This window comes from Microplitis mediator, chromosome 6 (genome assembly GCF_029852145.1).
Source record: "Microplitis mediator isolate UGA2020A chromosome 6, iyMicMedi2.1, whole genome shotgun sequence".
Taxonomy (NCBI): Eukaryota; Metazoa; Arthropoda; class Insecta; order Hymenoptera; family Braconidae; genus Microplitis; species Microplitis mediator.
In genome coordinates this window covers 4,790,932-4,810,234 of record NC_079974.1, presented here as the reverse complement: position 1 = coordinate 4,810,234, position 19,303 = coordinate 4,790,932, and the positions used below count along the sequence as shown (strand labels likewise).

The window sequence follows — 19,303 nt, the reverse complement described above, 5'->3', positions numbered from 1 at the left end:
TAAGTAGGTACCCTGATTAGAAAATCTCATAGGATTCAATAGGTTCTCATAAATTCCCATAGAGATTTTATAAGAATGAATGAGTTCTATGAGAAGTGCTATAGTTAAGTATAGGGTCTTATACATACAGCTATAAGAATCTATCGGATTTTATAAGCAGGGTACTTCTAAAAAAAATTATATGCAAATTATAGTAGGTGTATCTATAAAATATAAAGAATGATATATAAACTAAATATATTGAAAATATATACAAAATATAAGCCGAACATATGATTGAAATGTATAAAGAATGTATTTCGAGAAAAATGATTTCAAAATGACTAGGGGGACCTTCGATGGAGTTTTCTTTGGAAAATTTGGGCCTGAAAAGTTAGGGGAGGTAACCTACAGGGGTACCTAGAAAAACCGATCCAAATTTGTCACGGGTTTTTGTAGGAGTCTTTCTATAAGAAATTTGTGCCTGAAGAAAATAGGGATGGTAACCAACAAAAGCGCCTGGACAAAAAAGTCGAAAATTTTCATAGAAGCCAGGTAATCAGTCATATTTTTCCCAGGCCTAAATTTTGTCTAGAAAGATTCCCACAAAGGCCCCTATGACACTTTTGGAACTTTTTTTGAAGGCACCCTCGCAAGTTACTACTCCTATATTTCGCAGGCTCAAATTTTTGTTACGAAGGGTTAATGACGGTTTTCACGGTCATTTTGGAGTTTTCCTCTCAGAAACCTCCGCTGCTGATCTCGATTATTTCTTTCAGGTTAAATTTCTCCTAAATAAAAACTTCTACAAAAACCAGTGTGACAAATTAATTTGGACCGGTTTTTCTAGGCACCCCTGCAGGTTACCTCCCCTAACTTTTCAGGCCCAAATTTTCCAAAGAAAACTCCATCATAGGTCCACCTAGTCATTTTGGAATGATTTTTCTCGGAATATATTCTTTATACATTTCAATCATATGTTCGGCTTATATTTTGTATATATTTTCAATATATTTAGTTTATATATCATTCTTCACATTTTATAGATGCACCTACTATAATCTGCATACAGTTCTTTTAGAAGTACCTACTTATATTTTTAATATAATTCAAATATACGTAACATATATTTTGGTTATATTTAATTATTATATTTTCCTTATAATCTAAATATATTTAACATATATTCACAATATATTCTATCAATTATATTTTAAATATAAAGCTAATATATTTTGTATATATTTCTTTCAGCTTTTACTGCCTTTGTGATTATCCATACAAAATATATTATACATATAACTTCATTATATTGAACATATATTTTATATATACGAAAATCGGCCAAAAGTTATATATTCCATATATATTCTATTTATATTTTTTTTATATGTAGCATATATTCACTTATATTTTCAGTATATTTGACATATATTTTTGTTATATTACGTTTATATATGATTTATATGTAGAAATATATTTTTAATATATTCGACATATAAATTTTTTCCATGGGGGAAGTGATTCATGATTTGTGTCAGCGCGATGCGTTTAGCACGAGTCGCAGGTGCGCAAGTATAGCTTTACTATTAACTATACATATAAAGATATATATGCATACATTAGAAAAATGTGAATTCAGTTTAACCCGTCAGCACTCCCGTTATGAGCATTTTGCTCACATGACACTATTCAACTTATAGGATGTCGCTGTCGCGCAAGCGAGACACTAAAAATCACGGGAGCGTTGACGGGTTAAACTAAGAAAAGTGTTGAGATGGTCCGGTGGACGCATTTCTCCTACTTCCTATTGTTTACAAAGTCTCTTATGCCAGCTCGTCAGACACCCGACTAACGAAGAGGGGGCTGAGTTGTTATGGTTGACTCCTACGGGACACATAAACACACACGTATATACGTCTGCGGAGCTCAGAGACGGAAAGAAAGATTCAGTTTTCACTTGTTCGTGCTTGTTATCTTGACCGAGTAACACGTGTTTTATTGTGCTGTGCCGTGCTGTGTATTGTGATTTCATTAATTAAAAATTTATTTTCGATCAAAATGAAGTATGCATTGACAAAATTACCCCACCATAATAATAAAATAATGGTTGTGGAAACCTGTAATATTCTTGATTTTAGTTACTACAATGTGTTAACTAAAAATAAAGTTTATCATTACGACGACAGCGAGAAACGATTTAAATGCATCATTTTACGTCTATCAGGTAAGTCAAAAGTAAAACAGAAATTTTGGTCATTGAACAAGTAAATTAATTAAATTTTTCGTGCTTTATTTAAAGTCGTAAAATTTTCAAAATTGGGCTTAGTCTATAGCTGTTTCTCTAGTAGCTTATAATACATTTCATCATGTCAATTAGCCAAACACTGTAATATTATTATTTTCATATAAATATAAAAAATAACCAGATTATTATAAGAAAAAATATAGAATATACTGTTCAAAGAAATCATGAAAACAAAAAAATTTACCGTCTTTTTCATAAGTCGATAATTGTAAATAAATTTCACAAAATTTCGGAAATTTTTTTTTCCGTCCATGAATTTGAAAACATTTTATCTAGTTAAAGCAATACATGGACTAGATTGCCAATTTATCAAGCTTTAGTTTGTTTTTTATTTTTATTAATACCTACGGCTATTTCTTGCTGAGATATCCATTTCGAATTAAAAAGAATTTTTTTGTCTTCAGCCATCGTCTAAAGATGCAACTGCCATAAAGAAAAAAAAATAAAAATATGCAGATGTAGACAATTTAATAAACTATAGGTGCAATTTTTAAAAATATTTTTGTTAAATAATTTATTGTTTAAAAAAAAATCCGAAGTTATTGGACGTTGGCTAACTTCAGTATCATCACTGGTAAACTTTTGAATATGTTTAAAAAAGTTTTTTTCTTTTACGTTAAGTCATAAAGAAATTCGCAAAGATTAAATATTGAAATTTTTTTTTTCCGGAAAAAGTGGATTTAATTTCAATTTTTGGTTGATTAATTTTTATTATTATTATTGTTATTTTTTTTTTTTCGTTGTTCCTTTCAATATTTTCAGTCATAAATTCAACAGACAATTAAAAAAAAATAACAAAATAATGAGAACCCGGTTAGGATATTATGCTATACTATCGGTCGAACAACCTGCCGCGAGTCAAGTATAATGCAATATATTTATTTCCGGTAAGAATTAAATACGGTTTTTTAATATCGATGTATATGGGGCATTCCATGCCAAATCGGACGGTCTAAAAAATTTCAATTTTTGATTTCCTCAATTTTTTTTTATTTTTGTACCCATCGAAAGACTCATTTACCGAGATATTGAGATTTTTTGGATAACTGGTTCGAAAGATATCGAATTTTGAAAAAAAAACACTTTCTTACGGTTTTTTTCTGCTAACTTCTTAGGGAATGGTTCAAATCAAAATACTCACTGAATAAAAAAAAAACGTTTTGCCATGTACTTTTCGGAAAAAATACAAAAAAATTATTTCATGGGTTTTAATACGTGTCTTTTGATTTTAAAAATTTTAATTGGATTTTTTAAAGTGAGTGCATATTTAGATTTTCTTCAAAATTTTTTACAGTGAACTACTACTCAAACCACAACTTTTTAGGCTGGTCTGATCGTGGGTTCTCGATGGCTACTATAATTTTTCGATTTTTGAAAATTAAAAAAAAAATTTTTTTTCTCCATTTTATCAAATTTCATCACTGGTTTTTCTCTTTCAATGTATTTTGAGAAACTTCACGTTTATATATTATTATAACAAGCATAGGAAATTATTAATAATTAAAAAAGACTATTGATTATTTTTCAATACAAGTTCCTGCAATAAATATTTTCTTTATTTGGATAAATGTTTTTTTATTATTAACAATTTCCTATGCTTGTTGTAATAATAAAGAAACGTGAAGTTTTTTAAACTACGTTGAAAGAGAGAAACCAGTGATAAAATTTGATAAAATAGAAAAAAAAATTTTTTTTTTTTATTTTCAAAAATCGAAGAAAATAGTAGCCATTGAGAACTCACGACCAGACCGACCTAAAAAGTTGTGGCTTGAGTAGTAGTTTACTGTAAAAAATTTTGAAGGAAATCAAAATATGCACTCACTTTAGAAATTGAGCTCTTCGAGCTCAAAAATACTTTTGTATGCCGTTCTTTTCGAAAAAATTAGTTTTTTACCATTTTTTTTTCAACGATATCTCTCAAACGTATAAACCGATTGAGACGGTTGAGGTAGCAATCGACGCGTTTTATCAAGTTCTATAGTTGATCAAATTTTGAATTCGATTTATCGAGTCGTTTTTGAGATATTTAAAAAAAAAAAAAAAAAATTTTGTTTTTAATTCTTTCGACAACGGTTTCTCTTAAACGAATAAGCCGATTTCGATGGTTGAGGTGGCATTCGGCGCAGCTTATAAAGCTCTAGAGTCCAGTCGATTTTGGAATCAATCCATCGAGCACATTAAAAGTTATCAAAAAAAAACATTTTTGAAAAATTTTATTTTTGGAATATCTCTGAACGAGCCCTACCGATCAAGCTTAATTTCTTACAGCTTCAAGTTATTGACAAGCCGCGTCGAATGACACCTTAAAGTTCAAAATCGGCTCATCCGTTCAAAAGATACGGGTATTTACATCCGTACGTTCATACATACATACATACACTCGGACATCATCGTGAAATTAGTCAGAATAGCTTCCTAGGACCTCAAAACGTCGACATGTGATGAAAATTCGATTTTCGTAAATCGGACCGAAACCAATAACTTCCCGAATTTTCGAAAATTTACAATTTTCTTAGCGGGAAGTTAAAAATTGAGGAAATCAAAAATTAAAATTTTTCAAACCGCCCGATTCGGCGTGGAATGCCCCATATATTAACTATATAGTTAATTGAAATATTTCAGTTCTTCATTTTTTAATTTATGCAACATCAATCAACTATTACTTATAAAATTACTTATAAAATTGAACAGCAGCCATCTGACTTATCATTTCTTAATTAGTTACATAATATTTTTATAAACTTACTAGCCACTCAAACAATTATTTGCACACTAATATGATGAATTTCAGAGTCACGGGAGGAATTATCCGACGAAAATATTCGCGTTCGAGACCCGGTGATAACAAATCCTTCATCTCTGGATTCATCGACCAGTAATGATATGGAAGTGGAATCAGGGGTCGCTACTGCTAAATTATTTAGAAAGGTATATATACAAAATCTAGCATTTGAAAAGCTGTATGTCCCATAGCATCATTATTTATGATGAATTATTTTGTTAAATTTTACTTACAGAACAAAAAACAAAGTGAATTGAAGAGTAAGAAACAGAAAACAGAGGAAATTATTCAAGTATATAAAGAAAACAGGAAAAGTAATAATCAACAAGTATGTATACACAGATCAGAAAAAATAAGCAAGTGCTAAGATTTGCATAAGTTAAATGTCCCAATACCGGAACGACGAAGGGTATATGACTGATTTTTATCGTTTTAAAAATATTCAAATAGATTATAAACCAAAATAATTTATTACATCATATAGAATAGACATTTGCCTATTCAAAAATAATCAAATTTGTTCATTTTTCTTGAATTTAATATAAAAAAAAAATTTTTTTCTATGACACCCAAAAGACCCAATACCGGAACGCTGAAATGGCCTTGTCCCAATACGGGAATTCGGTTGTCTCAATACCGGAACAGTAAATAAAATGAGTGATTTTTTGCATTTATTCATAGTGAAAATATTAACAATTATTAAATAATATGAATGGAAAACGAGTGTGAATGTAGCAGACATCAGACATCTTTAAAATTATTAATAAATAAGATAAATAATTAAAAAAATAATATTTATAAAAAACGACTATTATTTTAAAAATTTTTTCAATGCGCATTTTTTGAAATTTTATTCCATTCATTATTTACTCGATTTATTAATAATTTTAAATTTGTCTGATGTCTGCTGTGTCACACTCATAATGTAAAATGTATTTACAATTTTTAAATGATTAAATATTCAATGAAAATAAATATTTTGAACCGAAGAATAGAAACAAAATAAATCATTTGAGGTAATACTATAAAAATAATTTTAAAAAAACTAGATACATAAATTTATTTTTTATGATTGAAATTGAGTTTTTTATGAGTTTATCTATATTTAATGCATTTTTTATAACAATCATACATACTGCATTAAAAATTAGGACTCCAGTAATAATTAATATTACACTTGATTTAGCCAGTCAATAAAACTCACCGTTAATGTCTATCGATAACATTAATAACATTAATATGACTGGCTGTTCCGGTACTGGGCACGGGTTCATTTTGGTGTACCAATAGACGAACAGTAAAATTAATATAATAATACTATTTTTTTCATATTGTTAATATGTTTTCTTTAATTTCATGTCATTCAAAATGCATATAAAAAAAAAAATTAATGAAAAGTAATTCTATATATTTTCTATAAGCATAAGACCTTTGACTGAATTCTTAGCAAAACCATTAAGAGGCATGAAAAAGTCATGAATCCGAGACTGTTGCTGTAATTAACTTTTTTTTCATATTTCGGATATATTCTAAAATCTTTTTTATATCCTATTTCGTAACTAAAAGATTAAGGTTTTAAATGAAGAAAGTTTTATTTAATTTCATGGCGTACGAGTTAAAATATAATATAATGATCATCAATTCGTTCCGGTAGTGGGTCTTGTTCCGGTATTGGGACATTTACCTTACTTGCGCTGATATATTTTTAGATTTATAAATTTGTGTAATCCTTTATTATGTATTATTTATCTAGGTAAAGGTCTCCAATGTACACAAATTAGATGATGGCTTAGAGACTGAGCAATCAGGATTAAATTTATTCAATGATTATGATTACATTCAAAATCATTTTGATCCGTCTGCTGATACGGGAGATTATGATAACATTCAAAATCATTTTGATCCGTCTGCTGATACAGGAGACTCCAGCGATGGACTTGTTTCACCAAGGAATAAGCGGCTGATCAAAAGTAGACAAATCATTTCAGAAACTGACACGGATGACGATATGTTTGATGAAAGACAACCTGAACACATTGAACCAATTGTTATCATAGAAGATAAACGCAGTGAAGCAAGAGGGGCAGAATTTAATCATGATAAAAAGAAGGTATGGCCAAGCATTTCTAAACAATAAATTAGAAGCAGTTAAGAAATTAGCAATATGATAAATAATGATCTTAAATATTTCTCATGACCAACTTATTGTTGTCACCGAGAGCACTACCATACAATGATTTTAAGTTCCGAAAATTTTAGCCCGGTTTTATGTAAATATGTAGGCATTAAATCTCCTTTAAAATTTTTTATGTTTTAATGTACTGAAAAAAAAATCAAGAAAATTAATACGTTTTTCTTATAAAAATATCAACGAATTTTAATAAACGTTTAAAAACATATATTAAGATGTTTTATACTTAGATGAAAAAAATATCTCATAATTTCTTATTGTTGTTTTTTTATTTTTAGACATATAAATATTATTGAATATAGAATATCTAAATGTTTATCAGATCGGCCTAAAACTTTCGGATCAAAATGATTGTGGGGCGACGATTTTATTTTTAACGTACACAACCCTGGTTGAAAAATCCGATTCACTTCAATAGAATTTGATCAGATATTTCCGATTGAATCCCATTCAAAATTTTTATCTGAATGAATCGCTTCCAATCGGAAAATAATAACGAAATAAAAATATTATTTTTCGATTGAAACCGATCAAATCTCATTCAAAATTTTTGATCAGAATGAATCGGTTTCAATCAGAAAATGATAACTGAATAAATATATTATTTTCCGATTGGAACCGATTCATTCTGATAAAAAATTTTGAATGGGATTCAATCGGAATAAAATATTTTTATTTTTATGCACTTTTTCCGAGTGAAACCGATTCATTAGACCCGACCGGATCCCAATCGGATTTCAGGCGGAATTCTTAACCAGAGAAAAGACCTATTGGATATGCCAGAGAATCTTCCAATCAGAACCCAATATATGTATTAGGGTGCAAACAAAAAAACTTTAATTTATTTTCGCTTTTACCCCCTGAAACGTTAGTGGTTGCTAAGAACAAAATCCTTCCAAAAGATGTAAAAATTTATTTTTTCATTCAAAATTTAATTACCCGCAAGCTGCTCCATATTCTTCAAATTTATACATGATTTGTAAAGCTGATTCCTCGAGCTTTCCGAAACCCTATGATGAGTAAAAATTTCCGCCAATTGATAACAGCAAAAAAAAAATATAAATGAAAATTAACAATTTCATTTTGAAATACAAAATCGATACTTTTCATGTAGTTTTAATTGATGTTTTAATTGTGATAATTCTAACTTTTCATAGGGTTTTGGAAAGCTTGAGAGATCAGCTATGAAGATCTATGTATAAATATGATAAATATTGAGCAGCTGATGAGTAACTAAGCTATTTGAATGAATAAATAAAATTTTACACGTTAATCAGATGGGAAATTGAAATTAAAATAGTGGCCTCTTAGAGTTGAGCTAGAGAGCCCATCTTTTGGGAGGATTTTTTTCTCCACAACCACTAATGTTTTAGGGAGTAAAAGCAAAAAAAAAAAATTTAATTTTTTTTGAAGCATCCTAATATATATTCGGACAATTTCTAGTCGGAAAGTGAATCGTGAGACATATTTACGATACTTATTGAAAATATTGAGAAAAAATTAATATTTCCAAATTGGATTAACTAACGTAAATTATTTTGATTCTGATGTCGGTAAATTTATTTCTTATTTTATAAAATCGTTTTAACGAAATATCGCTAAACGCGATCAAAATATTTACAATGAGAAGTCTGTTTTCAACTCATTCATCTGACGAACTCAGCATGTAAAAAAGAGAAAAATTCTAATGTAAGATAAGATGAAGATCTATTTTTAAATTGAATTTTCATAAAACACTTGTTTTAAAAGTAAAGGATTTTTTTAGCATTCTAGAATTCCATTTTAAATCGATGTAAAATAACTTATGAGTGGTAAAATAACTTGTGGTGTTTTGAATGTAACAATCTACTCGTTTCAAATCTTGTAAGATTCATTACTATACTAATGATACTCATTTTCACAAAATTTATTTACGCTCAAACCTCGGTTGCAAAAAAAGATGTTCGTCTAATTTGTTTTACATTTTTAAATTAAAAAAAAAAAAGATCATCGAATTTTTATTTTTATGTTAACTCTCGATCACTCAAATCAATGAAAATAGGCAAGAATAACAGGAAAAAAACGTCTATGTTTTAATTTTTTTAACCAAAAATAAAAATTCATCGAGATTTACTTTAAAATAGTATCCAAGTAAATTAAATTGATTATACTTTTATAGGCTCCGCTGTCAAGGTCATCACAGCAGAATTTTTCTCGTAGTCGTCCTATTTTAACTGACGTAACGGTAAGCTTAAGTAAATAATATTCTCTGTTTACACTTTATTTTTTCAACGATTGAGCTAAAAATTATTTTATTAATTGCTTTATATGTAGAACCTAAGTCCAAATCCGATGATGAGGCGACTGATGGAAGACAACAGACAAAAAGAAGAAGAAATTTCAAAATTAAAACTTGAGGCTCAACAATTGAGATTGCAAGCAGCTTCTGATGGACAAAAACTGCAGCAACTACGACAGCAAGTACAACAACTACAACAACAACAACAACAACAACAACAACATCAACAACCCCAACCACAGCAACGATCACATCAACAGCAGCGTTATGATCCTTATTACTATCTAGATCACGATATGTTTGACGTTGGAGACAACACAACCATACCAAGTACTAAAGCACGTGCAGCTTTTAATGCCGAAACCCCGGCTAAATTTGTTTCAATTATGTCTCATGCTATGTGGAATATTGAGACCCTTTCGCAACGCGTTGTGCGCCGACAAAAAAATACAAGAGGACGAGAAGAATTAACTCCACGAAAAAAAGAGTTACTGAAAATTCATTATAGATATTACTTGGAACAACAAAATTATCCCAAAGGAGAGTTTAATAGAGAAGTAAATGATGTGACGCTAAACAAGTATTTGGACAGAGCCATTCAGTCAGCGAAAAGACTATTTAAAGAAAATAATTAACTCTGTTATGCCATTCTTACGATATTTTATAAACGTCAGTCAAACAATTTCATCGAATTCTCCCCCATGAAAAAAATTTATTGCCAAAATATATTTTTCGTATATAAAAAATATAACAAAAATACATCCAAAATATGTAAATGTATATATAATGTGTATAGGAATATATTTAAAATAGCAAACTGTTGGCCTATTTTCGTATATATTTGATATATTTTAAATGTATTTGTAATATATTAAAAATTTATATTAGAATATATAAAAAAATACATATATAAAAATGTGAAAATGAAATAATAATAGCATATTTCAAATATCTTATTGATTTATTTTTTGGTATTACTATACCTATATTTTTTAAATATTTTTATACATGTATTTTTTATATATTCTAAGATATAGTTTTAATATATTTAAAATACACTTGAAATATATAAAATATATACGAAAATCGGCCAACAGACAGCTATTTAAAATATAATTTTTATAAATACTTTATATACATTTATATACTTTTTATGAATTTTTAGGATATTTTTATTACAAAAAAAAAAAAACATATTTATTTTACATTTTAACATATATTTTTTATACATTTGTTTCGTTGGGGCAAATGGGCTTCGCAGCATTCGATGCAGATTTTTAAAGTATTATTATTATTATCATTATTATTATTATTATTATTATTTCTTTTTTAAGTAAATGCTCAGGGGGTTATCCCCGGTAGTCCGACTCTACCGAGGGCCTCAGCTGAGCGCCAAATCGTTACTGCTGCGATGCATCATCAACAAGATGATCAGCATGCGCAGCAGGCCAAGTTTCGTTGCCTAAGTAGCCGGAGGGATCCAAGAATTACAGCCTTTTGCATCCTCGATGCCAGAAGCTCAACTTGCGCTGAACAAGTTGGTATTCTAGCCAATGCAGATACAAAAGACTGTTTCATCCCTCCTAGGACGCCAACAATGAGGACGACAAGTTTAACACGGTAACCTGGGTAAAGTTTGCCAATTTCAAACAGGAGATCCTGATATATCTCGTGTTTGTGCTCTTCTTTGACCGTTATGTTATACTCAGCAGGAGCTGAAAACTCAATGACATAAATGTCACGAGCGGTTTTATCGAAGAGCACAATATCAGGTTTATTATGGTCGATTTTCCGCGTTGTTGCGAATGGCACGTTCCAATAAATGCGGCAACGGTCATTCTCAACAACTTGCGGAATATCTCCTGGCAGGTAAGGCAGCACTGGTGTTTTATCGATACCGTGCGTATGTCGAAGGTGGTAATAAAGTACTCGCAGAGCAGCATTGTGACGCTGGATGTATGCACTTCTTGCCAGCACAGGACATGCTGACAAGAGATGCATAAGCGTCTCAGGATGTTGCTTACACACCCTACACAAAGTGTCAGGTAGCTGCATCTGGAGTACTTTTGCACGGTATTCAAGGGTATTGATCACACCATCTTGGCAGGCAAAAATATATCCTTCGGTCTCGGACATCAGGCCAGCTGACTTAAGGAAGGAAAACGTCAGCTGGGTGGACAAGCCATGATCACGCACGTGTTTAAAGAACACGCTGTGCATGGACTTGTCCATGTGTGTACTGAGCAGTTTTTGCTGCTCAGCATTCCTGACGACACTCTTAAATTCCTCCTTAGGGAGTTCAATAAGAGGGTTTACTCTTCCGAGACCGAGAGATTTTGCCGCGTACTTTGCTGCCTTATATAAGAACGCTCCCTTCTGCAGATTCTCATGACTATGAACAATCTGCATAAGGAAGTCGTCCTCATCTGCAGTGAAATTGACAACTTCGTATGTTAAACCCAAAACCAAACGATCGTGTAGACACTCCAAGCTCTGTAGACCTCTCCCTCCGATGTGCCGGGAAAGGTATAATCTGGTGACTGAGGATTTAGGGTGCATGCTCCGATTGATATTCATGACTTTGCGCGTCTTGATATCGAGATCCCTAAGCTCTTTTCGGGTCCATTTAAAGACACCGAACGAGTAGAGTAGTACTGGGACAGCAAGCATGTTAGTTGCAGAGACTTTGTTTTTCCCGGAAAGTTCTGATGACCAGATTTTCCGGAGTCTCCGTCCATACTCGCTGCAGAGAGTCGTTTTGATTTTCGAGACATCCTGCATAGGACTCCCGTCAATCCCTAGATATTTGTACGACTCTCCGGCGTCAAGATGGTCAATGACGCTCCCATCTACTAACTCGATATCTTCGCGCAAATCAGAGCACTTACCCCTCACCAGATTAACGACCGCGCACTTGTCCAACCCAAAAGCCATGCCGACATCCCGTGTATACTCCCCTACGATATTCAAGGCTGTCTGAAGGTGTTCCTCATCGGGAGCATATACCTTCAGATCATCCATGTAGAGTAAGTGGGTGATCGAATATTTCCGATCAGTTGGTGGGCCCACTGAGTATCCACGGGTACGGCGTAGCGCAACAGATATCGGCAGCAGTGAGATGCAAAACAGCAGCGGGCTCAGGGAATCTCCCTGGAAGACACCTCGCTTGCACTGTACAACTTCGGTCACACGTTTGTCGTTGCCACATGAAATGTGGAACCGTGTTCGCCAAAGTTGCATCGTACGCTGTATGCATCCCACTGTATCGCGATTGACCCCGAGGCATTTGAGCAAAAAGAGAATGAGCTCGTGAGATGTTGAGTCGAATGCCTTACGGTAGTCAATCCAGGCCATTGACAGGTTGCGCTGATAGTAGACCGCGTCTTGAATGACGCAACGATCTACTAATAGATTCTCTTTGCAACCTGACAAGCCTCTTTTACTGCCACGTTGTTCGTATATCCGCTGCCATACAGGATCTATCTCCTGTAGAATGCGATTATTCAAGATTTTTGTGAAAATCTTATAAACTGCATTCAAACAGGTGATAGGCCTGTAGTTCTTCGGGTCGGACAAGTCACCTTTCTTAGGGATGAGCACGGTTCGCCCTTCTACAAGCCAGCACGGAATAGGTTCGTTGCCTCTGATAAACGCTGTAAATATCCGGGCCAGATGGCTGTGGGTAGAAGTAAGTTTCTTCCACCAAAACAAGTTAATGCCATCCGGACCCGGAGCAGCCCAGTTCTTACCATTATTCAGAGCCAAACGAACTTCTTCCACGCTGACTTCAGGGCTCTCTTCATCAGCATTGTCGTTTCGGTGGCGGCGACAAAATGCCTCGAAGTCGTTGAGAGCTGGAGTGTCACGATTCACGTCTGGTTGATCACCATACAACTCGGACCAGAAAGCTTCTACTCGCTCGATAGATGGGGGATCGCCAGAAACAGATGTCTTAGGTGTCAGAAAGCGTGAAGGACTTAACCGAAACAAAGAGTTATCGGTAAGCCGCTTCAGCTTTTTCTCTAGTGACTTTTTAGCAGTCACCAGAGCCCGCAACCTGTTGAGAGAACCTTCTTTGATGTTAAGAAGATTCTCCTTATTCAGTGTGTGATGTTGATATCGTAGTCCAGCCGCAATACGGCGGACTTTAGGCGTAAACGCTTTACGAGCATTTACGTACTCAATAACACACTGAATGCGGGAGACATGTTTCCGGAGATCATCAATCTTCAGTGAAAGCTGTCCAATGCGACCTCTTATCTTAGCCTCCGGAGAAGAAGTATTATTTCTTGCCGGAGGTAAGAGTGAGGAAGCAGCATCATAGACAGCTTGATTGATGGTGAGTAGAGTAAAATCTTCCTGAATCCGAAGCGATAGCTCGTGGTTTTCCGTGTCAAGTAGATGTTTTGGGTAGTGTATTTTTTTAGAGATACATACTTGTCGTCTTTCAAAATCATTGTCGGCGTCTTCGGAAGAACGGCGTCTCTCCTGATGTAGCTGTGCTGGAAAAGACAGACGGTGAGATACTCGTCTGTTATTTAACAGTGATCGTCGTGTTCGCCGGAGATGAGAGGCATAATCACGCAGATGTTGTTGTGAAAAATGGCTATGGTTAGGGTGCATATCGCTCCAGAGAGCATGCATCCTAGCCATGTAACCTCTCCGCTCCGGTTCACTGTTATTATAGCACATCAGGAGATCGACTCGTAATTCCTCCGTCCACCTAAATGCAGTCCGTTGTTCGCCAGGGTCGTCATCATTCGGAATCTCGGTGCTCCGCCCAGCTAGTGGGTAGCCCTCATCCGAGAAGGGCCGGTTGTGGGGAGCACTTCTGTGTTCAGGATTATCTTGAACTCAGTTTACTTCACATTGGGGAGTTAACCCAATGCGAAGGTTGTTGTGCGCTTAGTAGGTCAGTAGATGACGGGCTGACCTATCTAGCCCACGGTGCGCTACGGAGTAATCAAAATCTCCGCTGGCCGCACAACATGCACCGTGGGCATTATTATTATTATTATTATTATTATTATTACTATTATTATTATTATTATTATTATTTTTATTTTTATTATTATATTACACAAGTACATTTCTTAGTTACAAAAGTTTGTTAATTTAAAAATTCCAAGATTGTTGTCAAGAAATTACAACTTCAAAATAACAGAATAAAATTTACCACTTTTTCAAAATTGAAATATTTATTTAGATATTTTTTACCAATTACTCAATCATTATTACTCAATAAGTCTTATAAATCCTTAAAAACTCTTATAAACCCTGTTTTCTTGTTTCCGTTGCCTTTTTATAACACTCTGAATAAGTCTTATCAACTCTGAAAAACTCTTATAAACTCTGTTTTCTTGTTTCCATTTTATTTTGATAACACTCTGAATAAGTCTTATCAACTCTGAAAAACTCTCTGAGAAAGTCCGAATTTTCAGGGAATATTTGACTTACTCAGAGTTTTTCAGAGTTATTGAGACTTATTGCTACTTTTCTTCACTTAATCAGGAAAAATAAGGCTTTCAGAAAGACTTATACAGACTTCTGAAGAGTCTTTTCAGTCAAAAATTTCCACAAGGGAGACTATAGACAGATTTTCTTTATATGTAATTATGTATCGACAAAAACAATTAAAAATCGTTCTGTAGGCTCATGCGATTTCATTCAAGCTCATGTTCTCCGTGAACAAAATTTATAAAAAAAATTTATGTTAAAATATAAAAAACATATATTTTTCATGTATAAAAAACTATTTATAAAATGTGTATAAAAATTATATTTTATATAGCTAACTTTTGGCCGATTTTCGTATGTATTTCAAATATATATCATTTTTCATGTTGTTGATTGACTTAAAAATATATTCCTAACGTATTTTTTTTATATTACCATTGCTATATTTTTTTTATATGTTAAATATAAAAAAAAATTTTGTTGTATATTTTTATATATGTATTTTTTATATATTCTAAGATATATTTTTAATATATATTCAAAATATATAAAATATATAGGGGAGGATGGGGCAGAGCGGCCCCCCTAAGCTAATTATTACTTTTTGTGGCTTTCAACCATAAGATCACTTTACTTTTGTCCTATTTCGAATAAATTTATAGAGATTTTGCCAAAATTCTGAAAAAAAAAAATTTTTTTTTTGGGGCAGAGCGGCCTCCCTCCAAAAAAAGATAACAAATTTTTTTTTTGTGTTTTTTTTTTTTTTTTAAATTGTTTTCATCATTAACAATGTATTCGTTTCTCTTGACAACTATTTTCGGTTTTATATGACTCGAAAAAAATTTTTAAGGTGTAATAGATCGTTTACTTTCGATTACCGTAATCACTCATTGTTACTTAATAAAAAAAGAAAAAAAACAATTCTATACACGGAAAGAAATGTATGCACTCTAAAACCAAGTGTGTAGTCAAAATTAACACACTTCCCAAATATCATTGAAACGCCATAAGCGATCTATAGATATTTAATACACGGTGAAACGTGTTTTAAATGACTACAAAAAACTATAGTTTCGCTTATGGCCTTAAACATAGAATACATTTAATATGTGTTAAAATAATACACTTGTAACACACTTGGGTTTAGAGTGTGGTACTTATCACCATACTCTTATTACAGTATTGCAGCAAGTACCATAAGTATGGCGTTATTCACCATACTGTATAGTACAGAAAATTTTGTGTAGCTTACATGTCTGTATAGCAGAATTGACCAGATAAGTATTAGTCCAGTCGATGCAAACGAAAAAATGGTCTAAGATCATTTTTTCGGTGGGTAAAGATCGATTTTGAAAAATTTTTTTTCTAAAATACTAGAAAAAATATAAGGAAACAAGTTACCATAAATTTGGAGGGTGATCTTTTTTTTTTTATCTAAAAATTAGATGTAAAATGAAATATCTCAAAAAGTATTGAGAAGTTATCGAGACAAACTAGTATCATTGTTTTTGGGATTTAATAACGAAAAAAATGAATTTTGAACGAAGTCTCTACGACGAATAGTTGCAGAGATAAAAATTATTAAAGCGCGAAAAACGAAAAAGCGCGTCATTTCGTCCGCGCGCGGATAAACTAAAGAGTGTAACTCGGCAGCAAATCGATATTTTAACATTTGTTTTTATTTATTCTCTTAGTAAATCATATATCAACCATAAAAAAATTTGGTAACTTCCAAAAAAATTTTTTCGAATTTTAAATTTAAAAAAAGTAAAAATCACTTTTTGTTAAATAAAAAATAGAAAAAATGAAAAATAAATAAAATGACCTAATGGATAATTTTGTTTGAATTATTACCCAAACAATTACGAGTAATGCCAGTTTAAAAAATTTTTTTTTCCATAAAAAAACCCGTTTTGAAAATTTTTGAAATTTATCAACAATTAAAAAAAAAAATATATTTTTTTTTGATACGACAGAAATTCATCTCGCGAAATTCTGAATCGAATGGTATATACGAATTTTTGTCGATTTTTTGAAATTTTTCCTTGATAATTTTCAATATAAGGACTTAAAAAAATTTCTTGCTACGGGACTTAAAAAAATAGGACTTCGGATATCTTCGGGAATTGCTAGAGAGAGAAAGTAGGCATAAGACGTAGTGTCTTTTTCTAACGGATTACGACCGTGCGTATACCTACGGACAGATTATGATCTTTTGTTTTTTTTTTTTTTTTTTCGTTTCTAACGACTGAAATTCTATTCTTCATCATTTCTCATTTCTCATATTGTTATAAATAATATTATCAAAGCTTCAGAAAAATCGTTTATACAATATAGGTATCAAAAGATTGCAAATTTCATGAATCGGAAAAATAACTTATCGTATACAGTATGGTAGAATCGACCATACAACATAGTGGTATCCGCGAAAAATTTCTTTCCGTGTAGTTTTACTTTATTACAAAAATTTATCAACTAGAAAAAAAAATTTTATTTGTAAATTTTTAGTGACCAAAATTGCCTCTTACATAGAGAAACGGCCAAAAAAGATGGAAAAATAATTTTTTCAGAAGTTTCAGCTGGTCCATTTTGCCCCAGATGTCATGCGTATGGCTGGAAATGCGCTAACATAAATCGGATTTATAGTAATTAGGCGAAAAAAAAAAATTTTTTCTTTCATCAAAATTTCAGGGGGGCTACTCTGCCCTACCCTACGAAAATCGGCCAAAAGTCAGCAACTTAAAATGTATTTTTTATACATATTTTGTATATATTTATATATTGTTTATGTATTTTTAATTTATTTTTTTCATATGAAAAATATTTTAACATATATTTTGTTTATCAATTTTTTTCATGAGAAGTAGTCTTAATATTCTGACTCAGAAGAACTCTATTTTGTCCCGGTCCTCAAAGAAGTTAATTAACTTTGAATACTTTTAAATAATTCGACCTTGTTGATAATTTAAAGTAGTCAGTCTAATGTGTGAAAATTCCCAGTTCATTATCTCCATAGTCTAGACTCTAATGAGTATTTTCATATTCAACGATAATGACAAATGTGATTATTTTAAAGGACAAATTACCTGGAAATGTTCTGATAAGATCATTACTCATAATAGTCTAGTCGAGAAGATAAAAACCTGCGAAAAATAGTTACAAGTCTCCTAAAAATATGGTTGATGGCTTAAACGATCCAGAATGCCGTCCAGAAAAAATCGTTTTTTAGATTTATTTTTCAAAAGAAAATTACTATTGTTACTGACAAAAAACTGTTAAAAAAATTAGCCGTCTAGATTTTTGGCAAAATCAAAAAAAGTATAAGTCATAGCTCAAACGATAAAACATCTTTGGATTTTTTTATTATACATAAATGACTCAATATAATAATTTTATTAATGATATCATTTTGACAGTCATAAATATAATACTAGACAACAAGACTAATTTGTTTTCATTCATTGATTTTAATTATACTAGATAATTTAAATATAAAATTAGAATAGAATAAAAGTTATAGATACTAAAAACATAAACTTCTAGTCGTAATAACAAAAAATTATTGTTCGCTTGATCACAAATGTATAGTGTACTTAACTTATACACTAGATTTGTATTAATTATATGAAAGTAATAACAGTAATAAATATTTAATATTACCAATAATTACTACTTTATGTTTAATGATACATAAATTTTGATGCTTTTCAATAAAATACTGATAGCAAATAAAATTACTAGAATTAAGTTATAAAGATAATAAAATTATTATTTCATAAGCATTTTTTTGGCAAGTGTCTTGTAGTTTTTTAGGGTTCAAGTAGTAATTTTAAATAGTCAAGCAGTATATTTCAACGGTTAACTGTTTATTATAGCAGTTTAAACATTAAAATCATTATTTTACTAACTGAAACGACATCAGTTATTGAACATAACATGAATAATTACAAGTTGAACTACAATTATTGTCAATCGTTTTTTTTTGTGCAGGAAATCGACTTCTCGACTAGACTATTACGTCTATGAAAACTTTGTCAATGATGAACAGATGCATGAGACATATCAACCAAATCAGTCAACTTCATGAGGTCTAGATCGGTACTGACAAGCCAATCACAGCTAAGCATGAAATAACTTATGAAATACGAGCTGCCATCTCTCCTACTCATGCTTAACTGTGATTGGCTCGCTGGTACCGATCTAGACCTCATGAAGTTGACTGATTTGGTTGGCATTAGCTAGAATCTATCAGTCACTCTATCAGACGTAGAGATTGAAGTGTCCAGCGATCAATCATCTTAAAGTTGA

General features: G+C 31.7%; 1 protein-coding gene across 1 annotated transcript; it reads left to right on the top strand.

Moving 5' to 3' along the window:
• The first annotated feature begins 2,040 nt into the window (after window positions 1-2,040).
• Window positions 2,041-10,173, top strand: LOC130670392 (putative uncharacterized protein DDB_G0268364). Its single transcript, XM_057473795.1, has 6 exons — window positions 2,041-2,206; window positions 5,079-5,215; window positions 5,305-5,397; window positions 6,823-7,179; window positions 9,419-9,484; window positions 9,574-10,173. Exons 1-6 carry the CDS (start codon window positions 2,041-2,043, stop codon window positions 10,171-10,173), a joined length of 1,419 nt encoding a protein of 472 aa, XP_057329778.1.
• The last annotated feature ends 9,130 nt before the right edge of the window (window positions 10,174-19,303 follow it).

What these genes read in the sequence shown, in the direction of transcription:
- LOC130670392 (XM_057473795.1), top strand. Translation starts at nt 2,041, where the DNA reads ATGAAGTATGCATTGACAAAATTACCCCACCATAATAATAAAATAATG. An exon ending in GGAAAAGTAATAATCAACAA is followed by an intron (nt 5,398 to 6,822) that starts GTATGTATACAC and finishes TTATTTATCTAG; the next exon opens with GTAAAGGTCTCCAATGTACA. An exon ending in CTATTTTAACTGACGTAACG is followed by an intron (nt 9,485 to 9,573) that starts GTAAGCTTAAGT and finishes CTTTATATGTAG; the next exon opens with AACCTAAGTCCAAATCCGAT.